The sequence below is a fragment of the Tachyglossus aculeatus genome, chromosome 21 (genome assembly GCF_015852505.1).
Source record: "Tachyglossus aculeatus isolate mTacAcu1 chromosome 21, mTacAcu1.pri, whole genome shotgun sequence".
NCBI lineage: Eukaryota > Metazoa > Chordata > Mammalia > Monotremata > Tachyglossidae > Tachyglossus > Tachyglossus aculeatus.
The window spans coordinates 24841143-24866001 of record NC_052086.1 but is presented as its reverse complement, the minus strand read 5'-3'; the positions used below and the strand labels follow the sequence as shown (position 1 = coordinate 24866001).

Here is a 24859-nt window from a genome sequence, read left to right as displayed (position 1 = left end):
TAAGAACCCACAACCTCTGATTTCCAAGACCATGCTCTTTCCACTGAGCCATGCTGCTTCTTCTAACCTCTACAGGACAAGCAGCATTTCATTGCAAACTAAAAGTACGTAAGATTCACTAAATATTATCTGTAGCATTTTCTCGTCTTACTTATAGGGGCACAACAACCTTAACCATTTTCCCCCTTAAAAAAACGGGAAATGTTATTGATTCAAGAACAGTCGTACATTCGGACTGCCCTAGTCTCATGCTTTTGGATAAATCAACTGTGTCTATAAAACACGACATTTGTTCGTAGTCTTTGTAAAAAGTATGGGCACACTAAGATTTTGTTGTTGATAATGGGATGAAAATAAGGTACAATCAGTTTTCTCATAATGCGTGTTTTAGATAGAATGCTACTGGACAGTTGGAGAAAGCTAGCACTAGATTGTGATTTTAGAAAGACAGAAAGCTTGGAGGAAATGGTCGTGTATACTCCCATGGCATCAGTCTAGATTGATAAACTATTAACATTAGCTTTCTTTAACATAGGCTTCAGAAACATAAACCCTGCCTTGTAAGAGAACAGACTTTTCATTTCTAAGTTAAAATGCAGTAAACTCTACTTATAACTATTAAACTGCCACATTTAACCACGTTAAAGTAAATACCACAAGGGTGTTCTGGCTTTTGAAAATGTGCATACCTGCCACAAGGAATGGACACTGGAAATTGCCGCTAAAACATTTCTTAGATAATTGATCTGAAACACACAAATTCCAAAATAAATATTTTATCACTGTATAGCATTACAAAGACAATGGAGTTGAAGTTTTTCTTAAAATATTACCAGGCTGTTTCTAATCTGATTATCTTGTATCTACCTCAGTGCTTACAAGCGCTTAACAAACACCACCATTACTATTATTATTATTATTCATTCATTCAATTGTATTTGAGTGCTTCCTGTGTGCAAAGCACTGTAAGAAGCACTTGGGAGAGTACAATAAACAATAAAGAGACACATTTCCTGCCCACAATGAGTTTAGAGGCTAGGGATTACCAGACACACTCTTGGTGACTGGAAAAAGTAACCATCTTTCGAAGAGTTACTTTCCATATTTTGCACCATATTAAAATTTGTATTCTCATTTAGATGTTGGAACATAGATTTTATCAAGTAATAATAATAATGGCATTTGTTAAGCATTTATTATGTGCCAGGCACTGCACTAAGCGCTGGGATGGATACAAGCAAAATGGGTTGGACACAGTCTCTTGTCCCACGTGGGGCTCACAGTCTCAATCCCCATTTTACAGATGACAGGCATGAGGCCCATCATCATCATCATCATCATCATCAATCGTATTTATTGAGCGCTTACTGTGTGCAGAGCACTGTACTAAGCGCTTGGGAAGTACAAGTTGGCAACACATAGAGACAGTCCCTACCCAACAGTGGGCTCACAGTCTAAAAGAAGGCCCAGAGGTGAAGCAATTTACCCAAGGTCGCACCGCAGACAAGTGGCGGAGCCAGAATTAGAACTCATGACCTTCTTACTCCCAGGCCCGTGCTCTATCCTACTAAAGATGATTTATCCCATGCTGCTTCCCACTAAAGATGATTTGTCTCAAAGTTCTGACTAACTTCAAAATCAGCTAGATTTCGAAACACCTACAACTTGGCATTAAGTTGTAGGTGTTGGGGAAGCAGCATGGCTCAGTGGGGAAGCAGCATGGCTCAGTGGAAAGAGCCCGGGCTTTGGAGTCAGAGGTCATGGGTTCAAATCCCGGCTCCGCCACTTGTCAGCTGGGTGACCTTGGGCAAGTCACTTCACTTCTCTGGGCCTCAGTTCCCTCATCTGTAAAATGGGGGTGAAGACTGTGAGCCCCACGTGGGACAACCTGATCACCTTGTAAACTCCCCAGCGCTTAGAACAGTGCTTCGCACGTAGTAAGCGCTTAATAAATGTCATAAAAAAAAAAAAAGAAAATCATCAACCATGCTTGAAACACATTTTCTGGAGTTTAAAAAAAAATTCAGGGTCGATAGAATATCTGCGGTGCTTAGGACCGAGAAATTGGCAGGTCTGGGGTTTTGTGGATTTTTGATCCCCACCAGATGATGAACAGAGTGCCTGGGTCTACAGCTGGGGTTGGGGGCGAGGGGGGAACGGTCCCAGCGAAGGATGAAAAGTTGGGGCAGCACTCCAGGGAGCGGAAGCAGCCCCACGGTTCATTCAATCGTATTTACTGAGCGCTTACCGTGTGCACAGCACTGTACTAAGCGCTTGGAAGGTACAATACAGCAATAAAGAGAGACAATCCCTGCCCACAGTGAGCTTACAGTCTAGAGGACGTAGAGGGTGGGATACCAGAGCTAGGAAAGTAGCTGGGGAGCAAACAGAACATTGTCAGGTTGGAGAGAAAGTGGGGAAGGGCCCAGAGAGTGGGCTGCTGCTGCTGAGCAGGGGAGTGGGGTCCCCCTCTAGACTGTCAGCTCATTGTGAGCTCTGTTGTGTTCTCCCAAGCGCTCAGTACAGCACACAGTCAGCACTCAATAAATACCATTGATTGATTGATTGGGGCCTCTCAGAATCTGAATTTTTCAATCCTTCACCAGACTACAACTGCCCATCACTTAATAATAATAATAACGATGGCATTTATTAAGCGCTTACTATGTGCAAAGCACTGTTCTAAGCGCTGGGGAGGCTACAAGGTGACCAGGTTGTCCCACGGGGGGCTCACACTCTTCATCCCCATTTTACAGATGAGGGAACTGAGGCCCAGAGAAGTGAAGTGACTGGCCCAAAAGTCACCCAGCTGACAAGTGGCGGAGCCGGGATTTGAACCCACGACCTCTGACTCCAAAGCCCATGCTCTTTTCCACTGAGCCACGCTGCTTCTCTAAGCCGGTAGCTGAAGTCTTACCATATTAAATCCAAGTAACTTTTGCAACAATCCATTCCAAAGCTGAGGGTCATACACTTTGTATTCTAAACTTAGTTCAGCAACCAATCTTACAGCCTGAAGACAAAAGAGAAAAAAAAATATTAATGCAAGACACTAGTAATTCAAGAGACAAGCATTTCATCTCGTGGTCGGAGAGAGGATGCTCAATACGTGAACACTGAATCCTTCTTTTAACATATTCAGAGATTCTGCATAAATTAACCTTATTTCTGCATGGCAATGTTTCAGTTAAGATCCTTCTACAGATCAAGTTGGAAAAAAAATCTTGATTGCAAAATTCTCTTGCAATTGTCCTCTTCGAAAAGACCCAGAAATCCTGAGTTAATTAGGCTGATTTTCTCTGAATACGTACCATCGGTTCATGGCTATGGTTTTTCCATAGTCCTTTAATCATTCCTTCTTTAGGGCTACTGTGAAATGACTCGTAAGTATATGGGATATTCAAGTTTTCAAACTCTGCCAGAAACGTTATACATTTGAGAAAACATCTGAAAAAGATAGAGAGTTTGGAATATTAAAAATATCAACGAGACGCAAGAGGAATTTTCTATGGTGGTTAAATGGGATGTTCCACAAGTTATGGAACTTGGGACTTACAGTTGATGGTCCAAGTACATATTTAGGATCAAAAGAAAATCAAGTTCAACCTGTTCTGCCACAACATGTATTCTCATTATGTGATGGAAGAATCAGGGAATGTTCTGCCCACAACATGAATCTACTTCAGTATATAACACAAACCACAAATTGGCACAGGAAGATTCAGGATAGAGAAAAATGATTGTTCAGAAGGCATCAGTCCAAGCCTGATACTAACTCATTTACCAATCTCTGCCACTCTGTATCAAACGGAACAGCACTTTATGTTTAAAAGTACTTAATGCGATAAAATAGTAATGAGGGACAAGGTTGAAAAGCATTCTAATAGTGGTGGACAGTAATATTCTATACTACAGAAATTTGCATTTTAAAATGTCATTCATTAAGAGAAGCAGCGTGGCTTAGCAGAAAGAGCACGAGCTTGGGAGTCAGAGGTCATGGGTTCTAATCCCAGCCACTTGTCAGCTGTGTGACTTTGGGCAAGTCACTTAACTTCTCTGTGCCTCAGTTGCCTCATCTGTGAAATGGGGATTAAGACTGTGAGCCCCATGTGGGACAACCTAATTACCTTGTATATGTTTGTATATATTTATCACTCTATTTATTTATTTATTTATTTTACTTGTACATATCTATTCTATTTATTTTATTTTGTTAGTATGTTTGGTTTTGTTCTCTGTCTCCCCCTTTTAGATTGTGAGCCCACTGTTGGGTAGGGACTGTCTCTATATGTTGCCAACTTGGACTTCCCAAGCGCTTAGTACAGTGCTCTGCACACAGTAAGCGCTCAATAAATACGATTGATGATGATGATGATACCCCAGAGCTTAGAACAGTGCTTGGCACATAGTAAGCAATTAACAAATGCTAGCATTATTATTCATGGTAGTAATTTTTTTTAAAGGTATTTAAGTGCCTTACTATGTGCCAGGCACCATTCTAAGCAACGGGGTGGATCAATTTGGACGCAGTCTTAATCCCCATTTTACAGATGAAGTAACTAAGGCACAGAGAAGCTAAGTGACTAGCCCAAGGTCACTCAGCAGACAAGGGTGGAGTCAGGATTTGAACCCAGGTCCTTCAGACTCCCACTAACCGCTCTAACCACTAAGTCATGCTGGTTCCTAATGGGGGAACTACCTGCCACCCATTAATCCCCACTGAAACGATGATTATTAAAATGTGATTTTCCCCATAATGTGAGGTAAATGGAGAAACAACTACATTAGAGCACTCCCTGTAATGGATTAGTAAAGAAGTAAAAAAAGACAAGTTAGCAAAGCCTTATAAAATCCATTTTTGCCCAAATTAAGGGGCAAAATTCATTGCCAAATTGAAGAAAAAAAATACAGTTGACTAAGAAAACTCAGCATACTTGACTTCTTCGATGGGTTTTTTGAAGACAGATTCGATAGTTTCTGTGTCCGCTGAGTACAGGAGACATTGAAGAGCTCGCCTCCGATGGGCAAACGTCAACTGATTCACACCAATCGACTGAACGAGAGGGGGAAAAAAAAGTTGTTTGCCGATTTTCACTCATGCCATCAACAAAACTCTAACAAGCTTCTATCTCTATTTCAAACATGTCCAAAATTTCAGTATCAATTACCCATGAGAACAAGAGTTCAGCTGCAGAGGAGGCAGATTTCCTATTTCGGTTGAAGTCTAGTGACATTTTCCCACTACACAGCAAAAACTCGTCAGAAAGAGCCCCTGTCAGACTGGTTGTTTGAAACACGGCAGTAGACTCTAGTCAGTGGACAGATTTTCCAAAGGAAGAAGCACTGAGAACACAACCTTAAAAATTTCAACTCTAGCGGGGATGCGAGTACACCTAATCAAGCCGCGTTTTGTAAACTGGTCAAGATTTTGCATGGTGCAGATCTTTAATTCCTTGAATACATAAAATGATCAAGAAGAGGGAGTTTCAAACAGAATTTCTAGAAACTTACAGACGTCGACGTTGCAATTACATACAGCATCCTGGAGCTATAATCTATAGGGAGTGGCTGAAGAAGATAAATCACCCTGCCAAAAAAAGACATTTGAAAAACTTTCATTCACACAGTGAAATTACTATATTAGATTATGCACAATACATTCATTTAAATTCCCACATGGGAAAGGGGTTAAAAAAAAAAAAAAACATCCCGAGAAGCTTCTACAACAGAATCAACAATGGGCCCACAGAAACATTTTTAGGGGAAAGACTAAAGGCTATTTTTTAAGATTAAAGTATTTAATTACTGAAATTAATGTAGGGCTCTGCACACAAAGTTATCTTTGCATAGGGTATCTTGTTGTTAGTTATGTAAAACTTACCGAACTGACTCATCTAGGTAAGCACTGTGTGCCTAGTTAAATAAATTAACTGACAGTGGGATTCAGTTTATCTTTTCCCCTTACCTCTGAAAAGATTCCTGCAGGAGCTGTATCAAAAACATACCTCTCATTCTTTGAACACTTTCAAAAACTATGTGGTAAAGCTATGAGATTCCTTGGTGAGAAGATGTTATTTAAGCACCGTCTTACATATTTACTCTTGGCCAAAGTTTCGAAGGAGTGGGAAAGGAAAAAAGTACCTTCTAAATTCTTCATCCCCCTGAAGATCCAAGAAGTCTGCTGATTTCTTGAAAAACAAACAAAAATATATGATACACTGAAAAAAAAAATCCCCTACTTAATATTCAACCTTCTTGAAAATTGCTGGCTTCTAAGTGTGATTTTCACATTCAGGTAGCACATAGAAAAGACATACTGAGATGGGAAAATATGGACTTTAGCCTTCTGTACGTCCACCTCCCTACTGAATAAATTTACATTTACTTCGGTGGACAAAGTACCGGAAACTCCTTTCCACAGTCCTGCCTGGCACTAAGGAATCACTGTAGAAATTTTTTACTTGTTCATTTAAGAGTGCCCTTGCATAAATTATTCACCTGCAAGTTCAGTGACTTTATCACCAAAAAAGTTAAAAGAACATTCAGAAGAACATTAAATCCGTGCGAATCCAATAAATTAGAAGATGATTTGTATCTAAAAGGAGATTATTTCAAACACGAAGGCTATCTTCGTGGCTCAGTGGAAAGAGCACGGGTTTGGGAGCCAGAGGTCATGGGTTCGAATCCCTGCTCCGCCACTTGTCAGCTGTGTGACCTTGGGCAAGCCACTTAAGTTCTCTGGGCCTCAGTTCCCTCATCTGTAAAATGGGGATTAAGACTGAGACCCACATGGGACAACCTGATTACTTTGTATCCCCCAAGCACTTAGGACAGTGCATTGCACATAGTAAGCGATTAACAAATACCATCATTATTATTATTATTATTTCTGAATTTTCTTTGATGAACATGGTTGCAGCTGTTGAAGTGAAAAGGCCTGCATTTTTAATTTTTTAGGGACTTATAAATTCAAACCCACATCATGTCTTCCATTACCTGCTCACAACTAAAAACATTATTTATGTAAGTGTGGACACTTCCTGCTGGTCTTCAGACCGTCATCAGATCTCCATTTCAAATTCTCACAGACACAGATATTCATTACTTACCTCACCAGTCTGTCTATTTGGACAGAGCCATTTTTCCAGTAATTTATCCCAGATTTTTTCGAGGTTCACGTTGTTAATGTCAGCAATTTCCTTGGCAGCCGCGTGAATATCTACAGATACATATTAAAGTGATTGAAAACAAATGTTTTCAACAAGGGGCTAGTGAGAATAAAGAAGATTTTGTTCCCCTTCCCCTCAGTCATTCATTCATTCAATTGTATTTATTGAGCGCTTACTGTGTGCAGAGCACTGTTCCCCTCAGTCATTCATTCATTCATTCAAGCGTATTTATTGAGCGCTTACTGTGTGCAGAGCACTGGACTAAGCGCTTGGGAAGTACAAGTTGGCAACATATAGAGACGGTCCCTACCCAACAGCGGGCTCACAGTCTAGAAGGGGGAGACAGACAACAAAACATATTAACAAAATAAAATAAATAGAATAAATATGTACAAATAAAATAGAGTAATAAATACGTACAAACATATATACAGGTGCTGTGGGGAGGGGAAGGAGGTAAGGCGGGGGGGGATGGGAATTAGTATTGTTATTATTCTCTGGGCCTCAGTCCAGATGTAGCTTTGTACTAACCAGGATAATCTTGGCCCGTTGGACTCTTAATTCTTTGATCGATGCTGCTGTGCTCATAAAGGCTGACAATAAGATGAGCTGGCTTTCCTGACAGTTTCAAATATTCAGCGGTGTTCAACTTGTGGGTAATTAACACAGTTTCAGTGGCTGATGTCTGGTACTGAATGCGCAGTTTCTTCAGCAAAGCTTCGGCTTTGTCGTGGGCTTCGGCCTGCAAAAAACGGCAGAGAAAGAAAACCGTGTATTGTGATGCTCTCTAAAGCTGGATGACTGACACTTTCTAGACAGTGAGCCCACTGTTGGGTCGGGACTGCCTCTATATGTTGCCAACTTGGACTTCCCAAGCGCTTAGTCCAGTGCTCTGCACACGGTAAGCGCTCAATAAATACGATTGATTGATTGATTGATGGGGTGATTCTTAAGTCCCTCCCACTGGCAACCAGCACTCCCAGGGTGCCCGACCCTTTCCGAATGCTAAAAGGGGAGCCGAGGAATCCTATTAGGATCTCCTAGTAGAGAAGCAGCTTGGCGTAGTGGATGAGCACGGGCTTGGAAGTCAGAAGGTCACGGGTTCTAATCCCACTCCCCTACTTGTACTTCCCAAGCGCTTAGTACAGTGCTCTGCACACAGTAAGGCTCAATAAATACGATTGATTGATTGTTTACATGTTCTGATGTCTGTCTCCCCCCTTCTAGACCGTGAGCCCGTTGTGGGCAGGGATTGCCTCTCTCTGTTTCCGAATTGAACTTGCCAAGCGCTTAGTACAGTGCTCTGCACACAGTAAGCGCTCAATAAATACGACTGAGTGAATTCTATTTATTTATATAAATGCCGGTGTTCTCGTTTTGATGTGTACATATATCTGTAATTCTGTTTGTTTATATCGATGCTATTGATGCCTGTTTACCATCATCATCATCAATCGTATTTATTGAGCGCTTACTATGTGCAGAGCACTGTACTAAGCGCTTGGGAAGTACAAATTGGCAACATATAGAGACAGTCCCTACCCAACATTGGGCTCACAGTCTAAAAGGGGGAGACAGAGAACAAAACCAAACATACTAACAAAATAAAATAGAGTATAGATAGGTACAAGTAAAATAAATAATAGAGTAATAAATATGTACAAACATATATCCATATATACAGGTGCTGTGGGGAAGGGAAGGAGGTAAGATGGGGGGATGGAGAGGGGAACGAGGGGGGAGAGGAAGGAAGGGGCTCAGTCTGGGAAGGCCTCCTGGAGGAGGTTTACGTATTTTGTTGTCTGTCTCCCCCATTCTAGACCGGGAGCCCGTTGTGGGCAGGGATTGCCTCTCTCTGTTTCCGAATTGTACTTGCCAAGCGCTCAGTACAGTGCTCTGCACACAGTAAGCGCTCAATACGAATGAGTGAGTGAGTACTTGTCTGCTGTATGACCTTGGGCAAGTCCCTTCACGTCTCCGAACCTCAGTTACCTCATCCGTAAAATGGGGATTGAGACTGTGAGCTCCAAGTGGGGCAGGGACTGTGTCCAACTCAATCTGCCTGTAGTCATTTATTTCATTCAGTCAGTCAGATTTATTGAGCGCTTGCTGTGTGCAAAGCACTGGGCTAAGCGCTTGGAAAGTACATTTCGGCAACAAATAGAGACGGTCCCTACCCAACAATGGGCTCACAGTCTAGAAGGGGGAGACAGACAACTAAACAAGTAGACAGGTGTCAATAACAAAACAAGTAGACAGGTGTCAATACCATCATAATAAATAGAATTATAGCTATATACACATCGTTAATAAGAGTAATAAATATGTACAAATATACACAAGTGCTGTGGGGAGGGGAAGGGGGCAGGGCAGAAGGAGGGAGTGGGGGCGATGGGGAGGAGAGGAGGAGGAGAGGATAAAGTGGGGGTTTAATCTGAGAAGGCCTCCTAATCCACCCCAGCGCTTAGTATAGTGCCTGGCACGTAAAAAGCATTTAACAAATACCATAATTATTAGGAAGCAGTGTGGCCTAGGAGAAAGAGCATGAGACTGCATCAGCCTCCTCTCTGATCTCCCATCCTCGTGTCTCTCCCCACTTCAATCCATACTTCATGCTGCTGCCCGGATTGTCTTTGTCCAGAAATGCTCTGGGCATGTTACTCCCCTCCTCAAAAATCTCCAGTGGCTACCAATCAATCTGTGCATCAGGCAGAAACTCCTCACCCTGGGCTTCAAGGCTGTCCATCCATCCCCTCGCCCCCTCCTACCTCACCTCCCTTCTCTCCTTCTACAGCCCAGTCCGCACCCTCCGCTCCTCCACCACTAATCTCCTCACTGTACCTCGCTCTCGCCTGTCCCGCCGTCGACCCCCGGCCCACGTCATCCCCCTGGCCTGGAATGCCCTCCCTCTGCCCATCCGCCAAACTAGCTCTCTTCCTCCGTTCAAGGCCCTACTGAGAGCTCACCTCCTCCAGGAGGCCTTCCCAGACTGAGCCCCTTCCTTCTTCTCCCCCTCGTCCCCCTCTCCATCCCCCCCGTCTTACCCCCTTCCCTTCCCCACAGCACCTGTATATATGTATATGTGTTTGTACATATTTATTACTCTATTTATTTATTTATTTTACTTGTACCTATCTATTCTATTTATTTTATTTTGTTAGTTTGTTTGGTTTTGTTCTCTGTCTCCCCCTTTTAGACTGTGAGCCCACTGTTGGGTAGGGACTGTCTCTATATGTTGCCAACTTGGACTTCCCAAGCGCTTAGTACAGTGCTCTGCACCCAGTAATCACTCAATAAATACGATGGATTGATTGACTAGGAGTCAGAGGACCTGGGTTCTAACTAATCCCAGCTTCGTCACTTGTTTGCTAGATGACCTTGGGCAAGTCACTTCACATCTCTGGGCCTCAATTTCTTCACCTGCAAAAAGGGGGTTAAATCCCTCCTAAATAGACCGCAAGCCCCATGTGTGACAGGGACTATGTCCCACTTGATTATCCTGTATCTACTCCCAGCGCTTAGTGCAGTGCTTGGCACATAGTAAGCGCCATTATTATTATAAGTGGTTTACACGCGTTCAGACGTCAAACCTGAAATCCAGAAAACAGACCTCAGCTGGAGAGTTCCTTAGCCATTTCTCTGCTAAATGAAGACTGAATTTCCATGCACTAATCTTGTCAGGTCCTAAAGAGGAAAACAAAGTTAAAGTTCAGGTTCAAGTTGGAAGCCATTTCTGTCAGCTAACTAAAATAATACTTTCAAGCTTACTTTTCTGAATACTTGTTATCCACCCATAAGCACCTTTCAGCAAAGTTGCGTTTTCTGTTGCTGCGCATCTAGGTATTTTCATTTAGGTGTTCGTGCCCTTGTTAGTCCCACTCCCTTAAACTGTAAGATCCTTGTTCACACTTTGTAGCGTCTTATACAATTTGATACAGGGCCCTGGCTCACTCCATCCCCTCGCCCCCTCCTACCTCACCTCCCTTCTCTCCTTCTACTGCCCAGCCCGCACCCTCCGCTCCTCCACCGCTAATCTCCTCACTGTACCTCGCTCTCGCCTGTCCCGCCGTCGACCCCCAGCCCACGTCATCCCCCGGGCCTGGAATGCCCTCCCTCTGCCCCTCCGCCAAGCTAGCTCTCTTCCTCCCTTCAAAGCCCTGCTGAGAGCTCACCTCCTCCAGGAGGCCTTCCCAGACTGAGCCCCTTCCTTCCTCTCCCCCTCGTCCCCCTCTCCATCCCCCCATCTTACCTCCTTCCCTTCCCCACACCACCTGTATATATGTTTGTACATATTTATTACTCTATTTATTTATTTATTTATTTATTTTACTTGTACATTTCTATCCTACTTATTTTATTTTGTTGGTATGTTTGGTTCTGTTCTCTGTCTCCCCCTTTTAGACTGTGAGCCCACTGTTGGGTAGGGACTGTCTCTATGTGATGCCAATTTGTACTTCCCAAGCGCTTAGTACAGTGCTCTGCACATAGTAAGCGCTCAATAAATACGATTGATTGATTGATTGATTGGAAAGATCACGGCTCTGGGAAACAAGAGACCTGAGTTTTGGTTTTGGCTGTGATTGCTAGGACTAGGCCATCAGTGGGGAAGGTTGCCAACCCACAGAACCACCAAGGGGGCTTCGAAAGGTGGGCAGGTTGGAGTCCTGGCATACGTGGGCAATGAAAAGCACAGTGGTTCTCAAGGCTACTGACTGCCAGATCAGAGGGTTATGGCACAGCAACTTAGGCTGTAAGCTTGTTGTGGGCAGGTAAGGGGTCTGTTATGTTGTTCTCTCCCCAAGATTTAGTACAGTGCTCCACGCACAGTAAGCACTCAGTAAATACGACTGACTGTATCAATTGATCGATATGTTGCCAATTTGTACCTCCCAAGCGCTTAGTACAGTGCTCTGCACATAGTAAGCGCTCCATAAATACGATTGATGATGATGATGACTGACTACGCTGCAGTCGCTATGGCCCAAAAATGCGTCCTGCACATTCAAAGCAAAACGAAAGAAAAAACCGTTTTGCGTGGTCTCTGCAATGTGCTGCATTCCTGCATTCACAGTCTTCTAGACTGTGAGCCCGCTGTTGGGTAGGGGCTGTCTCTATGTGTTGCCGACTTGTACTTCCCAAGCGCTTAGTACAGTGTTCTGCACACAGTAAGTGCTCAATAAATACGATTGATTGGTTGATTGATTCCTGCCTACCTACAGGCTCACTGTGCTCTACGCTGATGACACCCAGATCTACATCTCTGCCCCTGCTCTCTCCCCCTCTCTCCAGGCTCGCATCTCCTCCTGCCTTCAGGACATCTCCATTTGGATGTCTGCCCGCCACCTAAAGCTCAACATGTTGAAGACTGAGCTCCTTGTCTTCCCTCCCAAACCCTGCCCTCTCCCTGACTTTCCCATCTCTGTGGACGGCACTACCATCCTTCCCGTCTCACAAGCCCGCAACCTTGGTGTCATCCTCGACTCCGCTCTCTCATTCACCCCTCACATCCAAGCCGTGACCAAACCCTGCCGGTCTCAGCTCCACAACATTGCCAAGATGCGCCCTTTCCTCTCCATCCCTACCGCTACCCTGCTCATTCAAGCTCTCATCCTATCTCGTCTGGACTACTGCATCAGCCTTCTCTCTGATTTCCCATCCTCGTGTCTCTCTCCACTTCAATCCATACTTCATGCTGCTGCCCGGAATATCTTTGTCCAGAAACGCTCTGGGCATATCACTCCCCTCCTCAAAAATCTCCAGTGGCTACCAATCAATCTGCGCATTAGGCAGAAACTCCTCACCCTGGGCTTCAAGGCTGTCCATCCATCACCTCGCCCCCTCCTACCTCACCTCCCTTCTCTCCTTCTACTGCCCAGCCCGCACCCTCCGCTCCTCCACCGCTGATCTCCTCACCGTACCTCGCTCTCGCCTGTCCCGCCATCGACCCCCGGCCCACGTCCTCCCCCGGGCCTGGAATGGCCTCCCTCTGCCCATCCGCCAAGCTAGCTCTCTTCCTCCCTTCAAGGCCCTGCTGAGAGCTCACCTCCTCCAGGAGGCCTTCCCACACTGAGCCCCTTCCTTCCTCTCCCCCTCGTCCCCCTCTCCATCCCCCCGTCTTACCTCCTTCCCTTCCCCACAGCACCTGTATATATGTATATATGTTTGTACATATTTGTTACTCTATTTATTTATTTATTTTATTTGTACATATCTATTCTATTTATTTTATTTTGTTAGTATGTTTGGTTTTGTTCTCTGTCTCCCCCTTTTAGACTGTGAGCCCACTGTTGGGTAGGGACTGTCTCTATATGTTGCCAATTTGTACTTCCCAAGCGCTTAGTACAGTGCTCTGCACATAGTAAGCGCTCAATAAATACGATTGATGATGATGATGATGATGATGATTCCCCGGGGTTAACAGGACTGGAAGGGAAGAGCAGGCAAAGAGCATTGCTTGAACTACAGTAATTGTATTCATTATTGTTAATAATAATAATGGTATTTGTTAAGTGCTTACTATGTGCCAAGCACGCTTCTAAGTGCTGAGGTAGGTACAAGGTAATCAGGTGGTCCCACGTGGGGCTCACAGTCTTAATCCCCATTTTACAGATGAGGGAACGGAGGCACAGAGAAGTTAAGTGACTTGCCCAAAGTCACATAGCTGACAAGTGGCAGAGTCAGGACTAGAACCCATGCCCTCTGAATCCCAGGCCCGGCCTTTGTGCATTACACCATGTGGATGATGTTTGCTCAAGGGTTCTTTTGAAATCCGTGGCTCCTTTCAATTCAATTCCTCAATTTCAGAAGAGCAGGCAAAGAGCATTGCTTGAACTACAGTAATTGTATTCATTATTATTAATAATAATAATGGTATTTGTTAAGTGCTTACTATGTGCCAAGCATGCTTCTAAGCGCTGAGGTAGGTACAAGGTAATCAGGTGGTCCCACGTGGGGCTCACGGTCTTAATCCCCATTTTACAGATGAGGGAACTGAGGCACAGAAAAGTGAAGTGACTTGCCCAAAGTCACACAGCTGAAAAGGACGGAGTCAGGATTAGAACCCACGACCTCTGACTCCCAAGCCCGGGCTCTTTCCACTAAGCCATGCTGCTTCCACTGCTTTCCACATTAAGCCGTTACTATGCATTGGGGTAAATTCCAGGTTATGAGGTAGGACACAGCCCGGGTCCCAAAGGCACACAATCTATCGTATTCCCATTTCCAGATGAGGAACCGGAGGTCCGGAGAGGGCAAGAGAAGCAACGTGGTCTAGTGGAAAGAACACAGGCCTGGGAGTTGGAAGACTGGGTCCTAATCCCAACTCTGCCACTTGCCCGCTTGCTGATCTTGGGCAAGTCACTTAATTTCTCTGTACCTCAGTTTCCTCATCTGTAAAATGGGGATTCAATATCTTCTCACCCTTCAACTTAGACTATGAGCCCCAGGAGGAACAGGGACTGCGTCCAACCAGATTAACTTGTATCTTTCCCAGCCCTTACTACAGAGCTTGGCACACACTAAGCGCTTAATGCATACAATTATTAGTATTAAATAATTGTTTGTCCAAGGTCACCCGGCAGGGAGTGGCCTAACTGAGACTCAAACCTGGGCCTCAGCATACAGTCCCACACTCTTTCACTCAATCTTTCACTCTTCTAGACTGTGAGCCCACTGTTGGGTAGGGACCGTCTCTATATGTTGCCAACTTGGACTTCCCAAGTTGAGTAAGTGCTCAATAAATACGACTGAATGAATGAATCGAATTTATTGAGCACTTACTGTGTGCAGAGCACTGTACTAAGCACTTGGAAAATCCAATTTGGCAACAGAGACAGTCCCCTGCCCACAATGGGCTCACAATCTAGAAGGGGGGGGAGACAGACATCAAAACAAGTAAACAGGTTAATAATTATGGTACTTGTTAAGTGCTTACACAAGCACTGTTCTAAGTGCTGGGGTAGATACAGAGTAGTCAGGTTGGACACAGTCTCTGTCCCACTCTTAATCCCCATTTTACAGATGAGGTAACTGAGCCCCAGAGAAGTGAAGTGACTTGTCCAAGGTCACACGGCAGACACGTGGAGGAACCGGGATTACGACCCATGACCTTCTGACTCCCAGGACCGTGCTCTGAGCCACACTGGTACTAGCGCTGGAATCAATTCCTTTGCAGGGGTTCTGATTCACAAAGTCTCAGGGCCGAGGCTCATCTATTCCTCTCAACCGAAGACTCCATCTTCCTCCCACCAAATATTTAATCAATCAATCAATCAATCGTATTTATTGAGCGCTTACTGTGTGCAGAGCACTGGACTAAGCGCTTGGGAAGTACAAGTTGGCAACACACAGAGACAGTCCCTACCTACCCAACAGGGGGCTCACAGTCTAGAAGGGGGAGACAGAGAACAAAACCAAACATATTAACAAACTAAAATAAATACAATAGATATGTACAAATAAAGTAATAAATATGTACAAACATATATACATATATACAGGTGCTGTGGGGAAGGGAAGTTGGTAAGATGGGGGAGATGGACAGGGGGACGAGGGAGAGAGGAAGGAGGGGGCTCAGTCTGGGAAGGCCTCCTGGAGGAGGTGAGCTCTCAGTAGGGGGTCTCAAATACGACGACAGAAAATAGGCTGCAAAGCCAAAAGGGACTCTGGGTGGAACTGCCGACCCTTTACCTCATCTTCCGAAAACTGCAAAGGGGCTGGGTGAGTTTTCAAATGTTCACTTCGCCTTAAATGAACAAGGTATTCCCTCCCGACCGAGTCCGCCTTACCAACTGGAAGATCCTGAGCAATCTTGACAGCAATAGCGACAGCCCATTCAGGATTCACTATCGACAACAAGTACGACTGAATGGCCTGCGCGGTTTCCGCGGTTTCCTTGTTATCCAGGGTGGAGCAGTTGGTTTGTGCTAGCTTCAGTAATTTTGGTTTCAGCTTTTTTTCAAAGACATGCTTGGCCGTGGACATATATAGGGTATCTAAAGAAGCCTGCCAAGAAAAAAGGAGCCAATGCATTCATTTTATAAGCGCGAGTTGGAAAAGGTTACAACGCAGGGCAATATAAAATTCTTACACTCAAGGAACAGATTTGGGAAAAATGGGGAAATAAGCAGTTGGAGTCCCAGGCGACTTTTACAATAGAAGCGCAGAAGTTGAGTAATGGAACGTCCTTTATAGTTGAATTGTGGAGAAATAGTGTTTCGATGCAAAGTTGGAGAGCTGAATCACTGTCCAGCTCATTAAGTGCTAAGATAACAAAAATGTTCAATTAAACATGACAATAAAAATAGCATGCTTCCCAAGAGGAATTGGGCCTACTTACCTTCATTAGTTTTGAAATCAACAGTAGGGTTGGGAAAGATTCCTCACTGAGCTCGGAAGCTAGAAGGGAACCGGAGAGAATAATGGGTTTTGGAAGTCGAAGGAGGCGGTTTCTCATTCAGAACTACATTTAAGAAACTACAGAACAAACCCAGGAGTTTCCAGAAATTGTGCATCGTGCCAAAGAAAATCAGGTGAAAAGGTAGTCTGGTATGAGCAGCTGGAGACAAGGCCATTATGTGTTCCAAAACATACTGGTGCTCCAAATCCACAGGAGGAGAAATTCTTTTGTAGGATTTCAAGTGTTTTAGAAGACTTAAAGCCTGGAAGGAAAGAGTACACACTAGGTTCATCCCATTTCTGTAGAATAAACACACACATCCTAACTACATCTATTTGGTAAACTCCAGTATCACTACATGATTTCAACTCTCCAGAACTCTCATAATGCCTCCCCCTTCCTCCCCACACATCTTTCATTTTCGGCATGTCAATTCAGTCCTTTCAAATAGCCCCGTTTCTTACAAACCAGGCACGGGAAAGCAGAAAAGTATATTTTAATATGACAAAACCCCACCGACAAACAGTACTCTTCCTCTGGCACATCATGAATGGCCTAACGGTCTTTGAAATCTAACTGCCAAAAACATAAACATTTCCTTTGTGCCTTGTGGCAAATCTTTACCTCCCACTTTCTACTTTAGTTTCTCACCATCAACCATGATAAGATGTTACTTCATTGTCTTTTGAAGGTATATTGAGGCTTAATTCACACATCTAAAGCATTTTTTTTAACTTGACTAAGATCGAAAACCAAATACAGAAAGAAAAATCCCTCCTACGCTTTTGCAATCCTTTAAAGGTAAAGAATCAAGACAGAGTGGGAAATTAAGTGAGTGGATTTATAAGATTTTTCAGTTGATTTCTGATGTACCTGATTAATCTGGATACTTGTATTCTTTTCGTCGGCTTTTTGTATAACTTTCAGCACAACTTCAATAGTTTCATAATCATAGGGATCCAACTGTTCCGAAGTAAAGAATCAAGAATTACCTACTTGAGATTAGAAAGGTTTCTACAGTGGTATTAAAAATACAGTACACAAATAGGGGGATTTAGATAAGTTTTTCAATCTAACCATTTCTTAGAGTTTATCATTCCAAAGACAAGGAATTTCAAAAATTTATGATTTAAATTTACTTTGATAATGCTCCCTTTGAGACAAGGATGCACAAAAATTCACTATTTGAAACTATGACAGACATTATTGTATTTCAAATCAATCAATCAATCGTATTTATTGAGAGCTTACTGTGTGCAGAGCACTGTACTAAGCACTTGGGAAGCTGGCAACATATACAGTCCCTACCCAACAGTGGGCTCACAGTCTAGAAGGGGGAGACAGAGAACAAAACCAAACATACTAACAAAATAAAATAAATAGAATAGATAGGTACAAGTAAAATAAATAAATAAATACACAGAGTAATAAATATGTACAAACATATATACGTATATACAGGTGCCGTGGGGAAGGGAAGGAGGTAAGATATGAAAACTAGAGAAAGTATTTCAATGACATATGAATTTCTGTATTTTGGGATTATTCACCTTATGTAATATTCCACTAAGGCTGATGACCAAATCTTTCGTGCTCTTCAGCAGAGGAATGATTTCTGCAGCCTTAGCCAGGAGCTTGGAATGCAACCGTTGGGCAGTATTCTCCGTAGTTTCTTCACTTGGGCTTATCATTGAATTGTGGAGAAACAGTGTTTCGATGCAAAGTTGGAGGGCTGAATCACTGTCCAGCTCATAAGTGCTAAGACAACAAAAATGTTCAGTTAAACATGACAATAAAAATAGGATGCTTAAAAAGAGATTTCTTCCTAAGGGCGTTACATTACTCAACTTCTGCGCTTCTATTGTAAAAGTCACCTGGGAATCCAACTGCTTATTTCCCCCTTTTAACTACTGCATCAGCCTCCTCACCGACCTCCCCATCTCCCATCTCTCCCCTCTCGGGTCCATATCATCATCATCATCATCAATCGTATTTATTGAGTGCTTACTATGTGCAGAGCGCTGTACTAAGTGCTTGGGAAGTACAAATTGGCAACATATAGAGACAGTCCCTACCCAACAGTGGGCTCACAGTCTAAAAACTGTGAAACTATCAGTGGAAAGAGCACTGGCTTTGGAGTCAGAGGTCCTGGGTTCATATCCCGGCTCCGCCACTTGCCAGCTGTGTGACTTTGGGCAAGTCACTTCACTTCTCTGGGCCTCAGTTGCCTCATCTGTAAAATGGGGATTAAGACTGTGAGCCCCCCGTGGGACAACCTGATCACCTTGTAACCTCCCCAGAGCTTTAGAACAGTGCTCTGCACATAGTAAGCGCTTAATAAATGCCATTATTATTATTATTATTATTATTATTATTCACTCTGCTGCCCCAATCATTCTCCGAAAAACCATTCAGTTCATATCTCCCTCCTTGAAAAACTCCAATGACTGCCCATCTACTTCCGCATCAAAAAGAAACTCCCTACGTCGGCTTTAGGAACTCAGTCGGTTCTCCCCCTCCTACCTTACCTCACTTATCTCCTTCAACTCAGTCCAATAATAATAATAATAATAATAATAATAATAATGGTGGCATTTGTTAAGCACTTACTCTGTGCAAAGCACTGTTCTAAGCGCTGGGGGGATACAATGGGATCAAGTTGTCCCACGTGGGGCTCACAGTCTTAATCCTCATTTTACAGATGAGGTAACTGAGGCTCACAGAAGTTAAGTGACTTGCCCAAGGTCACACAGCAGACATGTGGCAGAGCCAGGATTCGAACCCATGACCTCTGACTCCAAAGCCCGGGCTCTTTCCACTGAGCCATGCTGCCTCTCAATGGTATTTGTGATTTTTTTAAAAAGATGGTACCTATTAAGTGTTCACTATATACCAGGCACTGTACTAAGCCCTGGGGTAGGTACAGGCTAGCCAAGATACAATCCCTGTCCCACATGGGGCTCCCAGTCCTCATCCCCATTTTACAGATGAGGTCATTGAGGCACAGAGAAGTTAACTGACTTGCCCAAAGTCACACAGCAGAGTAGTGGTGGACCCAGGATTAGAACACAGATCCTTCTGACTCCGAGGCCTGGGCTCTTTCCACTAGGCCAGGCTGCTTTCATTCATTCAATTGTATTTATTGAGCGCTTACTGTGTGCAGGGCACTGTACTAAGCGCTTGGGAAGTACAAGTTGGCAACATATAGAGACAGTCCCTACCCAACAGTGGGCTCACAGTCTAGAAGGGGGAGACAGACAACAAAACATGTAGACAGTCGTCGTCGTGCTTATCATTCATTCAATCGTATTTATTGAGCGCTTACTGTGTGCAGAGCACTGTACTAAGCGCTTGGAAAGTACAATTTGACAGCAGATAGAGACAGTCCTTACCCAACAACGGGCTCACAGTCTAGAAGGGGGAGACAGACAACAAAACAAAACAGGTAGACCGGTGTCAATTCATTCATTCAATCGTATTTATTGAGCGCTTACTGTGTGCAGAGCACTGTACTAAGCACTTGGGAAGTACGAGTCGGCAACATATAGAGACGGTCCCTACCCAACAGTGGGCTCACAGTCTAGAAGGGGGACACAGAGAACAAAACAAAACCTATAAACAAAATAAAATAAATAGAATAAATATGCACAAATAAAATAAATAGAGTAATAAATTCGTACAAACATATATACATATATACAGGGGCTGTGGGGAGGGGAAGGAGGTAAGGTAGGGGAGATGGGGAGGGGGAGGAGGGGGCTCAGTCTGGGAATCAATCAATCGTATTTATTGAGCGCTTACTGTGTGCAGAGCACTGTACTAAGCGCTTGGGAAGTACAAGTTGGCAACATATAGAGACGGTCCCTACCCAACAACGGGCTCACAATCTAGAAGGGTATAATTGACAGTATAATTGACTGTGTACCCCCTAAGGACGTTGATATTCAGCTCCACGGCATTTATATGCAAATCCATCGTATTCGCTATTTCCCCTATCTGTAATTTATTGTAAACCCCTTTTGGGAAGGGATCATGCTTACCAACTCTATCGTACTGTACTTTTCCAAGCACTTAGTACAGTGTCCCACATATGGTAACCGCTCAACAAATACAACTGATTAACTGCAGTGATGACTTCATTAAAGTCTTGACCAGTAAGCTATACCTAATACTAATAATTGCGGTATTTGTTAAGCACTTACTATGTGCCAAGCACTGGGGTAGATGCAAGCTAATCAGGTTGGACACAGTCCCTGTCCCAGGGGACTTGCAGTCTTCAACCCCCATTTTACAGATGAGGTAACTGAGGCCCCCAAGAAGCGAAGTGACTTGTCCAAGGTCACTGAGCCGACAAGTAGTGGAGCCAAAATCAGAACCCATGACCTTCTGACTCGCAGCCCTGTGATCTATCCACTCCATCCTGCTGCTTCTACCTAATTCTCTTGTAATGTGGAAATTGTATTTTTGAATACAATTTGAGAAGCAGCGTGGCTCAGTGGAAAGAGCCCGGGCTTTGGAGTCGGAGGTCATGGGTTCAAACCCCGGCTCCGCCAGTTGTCAGCTGGGTGACTTTGGGCAAGTCACTTCACTTCTCTGGGCCTCAGTTCCCTCATCTGGAAAATGGGGATGAAGACTGTGAGCCCCCCGTGGGACAACCTGATCACCTTGTCACCTCCCCAGTGCTTAGAATAGTGCTTTGCACATAGTAATCGCTTAATAAATGCCATCATTATTATTTTCCTCCTCCAGGAGGCCTTCCCAGACTAAGCCCCTTCCTTCCTCTCCCCCTCGCCCCCCTCTCCATCCCCCCCATCTTACCTCCTTCCCTTCCCCACAGCACCTGTATATATGGATATATGTTTGTACAGATTTATTACTCTATTTATTTATTTATCTGACTTGTACATATCTATTCTATTTATTTTATTTTGTTAGTATGTTTGGTTTTGTTCTCTGTCTCCCCCTTTTAGACTGTGAGCCCACTGTTGGGTAGGGACTGTCTCTATATGGTGCCAATTTGTACTTCCCAAGTGCTTAGTACAGTGCTCTGCACACAGTAAGCACTCAATAAATACGATTGATGATGATGAAAGCCCTGTTATTTAAGGAAAACTCCTTACCGCCTAGATAACTGGATTAAATTCCCAAAGAACCTCAGTAGGGCAAGGAATTCCTACTACTGTGGCTAAAAATTGGCTGCCTTTCTAAGATTCCCTGTAACAGTCTGCCTTTAAGACCGAATTCTTGCTCGAAGAAAACATCATTAAGACTGGTTTGAAGAGAATGACTCTGAAAATCAGAGAGCTACTTGCAACAAAGCAAGGAATGTATCCAACAATTAGTGGTATTTATTGAGCGCTTACTAAGTACAGAGGACGTACTAAGCACAATGCAACATAATTATCAGCACCCTATTTCCGATCCTCATAGCGCTGACGTCAGGGGATGTAACCAAAACAGAGGAGCAGCATGGCTTAGTGGAAAGAGCCCGGGCTTTGGAGTCAGAGGTCGTGGGTTCAAATCCCGACTCTGCCAACTGTCGACAGCTGTGTGGCTTTGGGCAAGTCACTTAACTTCTCTGTGCCTCAGCTCCCTCATCTGTAAAATGGGGATTAAGACTGTGAGCCCCCCTCCGTGAGACAGCTTGATCACCTTGTAATAATAATAATGTCATTTGTTAAGCGCTTGCTGTGTGCAAAGCACTGTTCTAAGTGCTGATAATGACGTTTATTAAGCGCTTACTATGTGCAAAGCACTGTTCTAAGCGCTGGGCAGGTTACAAGGAGTTCAGGTGGTCCCACGGGTTGGCTCACAGTCTTAATCCCCATTTTGCAGGTGAGGAAACTGAGGCACAGAGAAGTTAAGTGACTTGCCCAAAGTCATACAGCTGGCAATTGGCAGAGCCGGGATGTGAACCCATGACCCCTGCCTCCGAAGCCCGTGCTCTTTCCTCTGAGCCACGCAGTGCCCTAACCTCCCCAGCGCTTAGAACAGTGCCTTGCACATAGTAAGCGCTTAATAAATGCCATTATTATTATTATTATTAGAGAAGCAGCGTGGCTCAGTGGAAAGAGCCCGGGCATTGGAGTCAGAGGTCAGGGGTTCGAATCCCGGCTCCGCCACGTCTGCTGTGTGACCTCGGGCAAGTCACTTAACTTCTCTGGGCCTCAGTTCCCTCATCTGTAAAATGGGGATTAAGACTGGGAGCCCCCCGTGGGACAACCTGATCCCCTTGTAACCTCCCCAGCGCTTAGAACAGTGCTTTGCACATAGTAAGCACTTAATAAATGCCATCATCATCATCATCAAAACGCATTTCCTAAAAAGCACATCTAAGAAGCAGAAGGATGCTGCGGCTGAAAAAGACATGGGTTCACAGACAGAAACCACGTCAAGGATTCAAGTTCACCCCCTAAAAGGCACATATGTGGACACTGATTAAAGAAGTACAAATACCTAAAATGCTACTATATTTTACAAACATAGAAAACACATCACCTGTTTTGGACCTCTGAGAATGGAATCATCATCAATCGTATTTATTGAGCGCTTACTATGTGTAGAGCACTGTACTAAGCGCTTGGGAAGTACAAATTGGCAACATATAGAGACAGTCCCTACCCAACAGTGGGCTCACAGTCTAAAAGTATGAATAAAAGTATGTCACGATAGTGCAGCGCTCTGCACACAGTAAGTGCTCAATAAATACGACTGATAGATTGATTGATGAGAGCTAAAAAGGTATTTTACCTGCAATACTCCAGGATGAGATGAGTGTCGGTATCTGGATTCTCCACGAGGGTCTTAATAAGTTCTTTCTTCCGTGGTGAACACGTCCTAAAAACCGGCTGGAAAGAAATCTACAAACACAAAACAAGTAACAGAAGTTTTCAGGATGCTACTGATGCATGGTTTCAAATGCATGCTCCAAGCAGGAAAATAATTAGTTATACTCCCAAGCGCTTAGTCCAGTGCTCTGCACACAGCAGGCGCTCAATAAATACAATTGATTGATTGATTGATACTCCTTCACACATTATTTACAGTGTTCCCTCTCCTGGTTTTCACTAATTATATTTATTGTTCCATCCCCTCAAAAATGTATTTCAAAATTCTTTAACTGTCAAACCCCTAGCTACATTTCTGCTACAGTCCTCAAATTTATGGTATTTGTTAAACACTTATTATGTGCCAGGCACTGTACTAAATGTCGGGGTGGATACAAGCAAATTAGGACGGACACAGTCCCCGGCCCACGTGGGGCTCACAGTCTCAATCCCCATTTTACAGATGCGGTAACTGAGGCACAGAGAAGTTAAGTGACTCGCCCAAGGTCACACAGCGGACAAGTGGCGGAGCAGGGGTTAGAAGCCATGACTTTCTGATTCCTAGGCCCGAGTTCTATCCACTACGATCACGCTGCTTCTCCAGATCTCTAGATCTGTGAAACTGGGACCTACAAAATCAATCAATCAATCGTATTTATTGAGCGCTTACTGTGTGCAGAGCACTGTACTAAGCGCTTGGGAAGTACAAGTCGGCAACACATAGAGACGGTCCCTACCCAACAGTGGGCTCACAGTCTAGAATCAGAGAGGATCTGGGCGAGGTTGTCAGAAAAAAAGCCTCCAGATACACAGGGCTTATATCTTTACCCTTACAAATACTGATCAGATGAAAATAAGAACTCATATAGCAGGAGTTTATAATAATAATAATAATAATGATGGCATTTATTAAGCGCTTACTATGTGCAAAGCACTGTTCTAAGCGCCGGGGAGGATACAAGGTGATCAGGTTGTCCCACGAGGGGGCTCACAGTCTTAATCCCCATTTTACAGATGAGGTCACTGAGGCCCAGAGAAGTTAAGTGACTTGCCCTACTAACACTTGCATATATGTAGACTTGAAAAAAAAAATGAATTCAGAAGGACTCTGACCCAAGAAAGAAGCGGATGATTATTTTTTTCTTTCTTGAGAAGTAAAACCCAACGCTAATGCTCAGGACCATCAGTCTACATGCACTCTCTATGGAATATTCACTAGGAGTGAAGGAAAATGTGAACGTCACTTTCAAGTTGCAACTTCATATACACGCTGTGAAATTCACCTATGAGTACGTGTAAGGCCCATAATTCAGGCCACACTGCACACCAACAGACTATAAATATAATATTTATATTATATAAATAATATATATATATTATATATATTATAATAATAATGGCATTTATTAAGCGCTTACTATGTGCAAAGCACTGTTCTAAGCGCTGGGGAGGTTACAAAGTGATCA

At 43.8% G+C, this 24859-nt stretch overlaps 1 protein-coding gene across 1 annotated transcript in view; it reads right to left on the bottom strand.

Annotated features, from left to right (window-relative positions):
- Nucleotides 1-24859, bottom strand: part of KNTC1 (kinetochore associated 1) — a 113116-nt gene that overhangs the window by 16183 nt on the left and 72074 nt on the right. The window contains exons 43-57 of the mRNA XM_038762895.1: nt 23317-23426; nt 18117-18324; nt 17440-17529; nt 16657-16828; nt 16507-16565; nt 15956-16172; nt 10780-10853; nt 7701-7911; nt 7110-7219; nt 6142-6188; nt 5512-5587; nt 4935-5053; nt 3312-3447; nt 2918-3013; nt 690-746 (exon numbers count right to left, since the gene is read on the bottom strand). Coding sequence (XP_038618823.1) covers nt 690-746; nt 2918-3013; nt 3312-3447; nt 4935-5053; nt 5512-5587; nt 6142-6188; nt 7110-7219; nt 7701-7911; nt 10780-10853; nt 15956-16172; nt 16507-16565; nt 16657-16828; nt 17440-17529; nt 18117-18324; nt 23317-23426 — 1782 coding nt within the window. The remainder of the gene's footprint in view (nt 1-689; nt 747-2917; nt 3014-3311; nt 3448-4934; nt 5054-5511; nt 5588-6141; nt 6189-7109; nt 7220-7700; nt 7912-10779; nt 10854-15955; nt 16173-16506; nt 16566-16656; nt 16829-17439; nt 17530-18116; nt 18325-23316; nt 23427-24859) is intronic.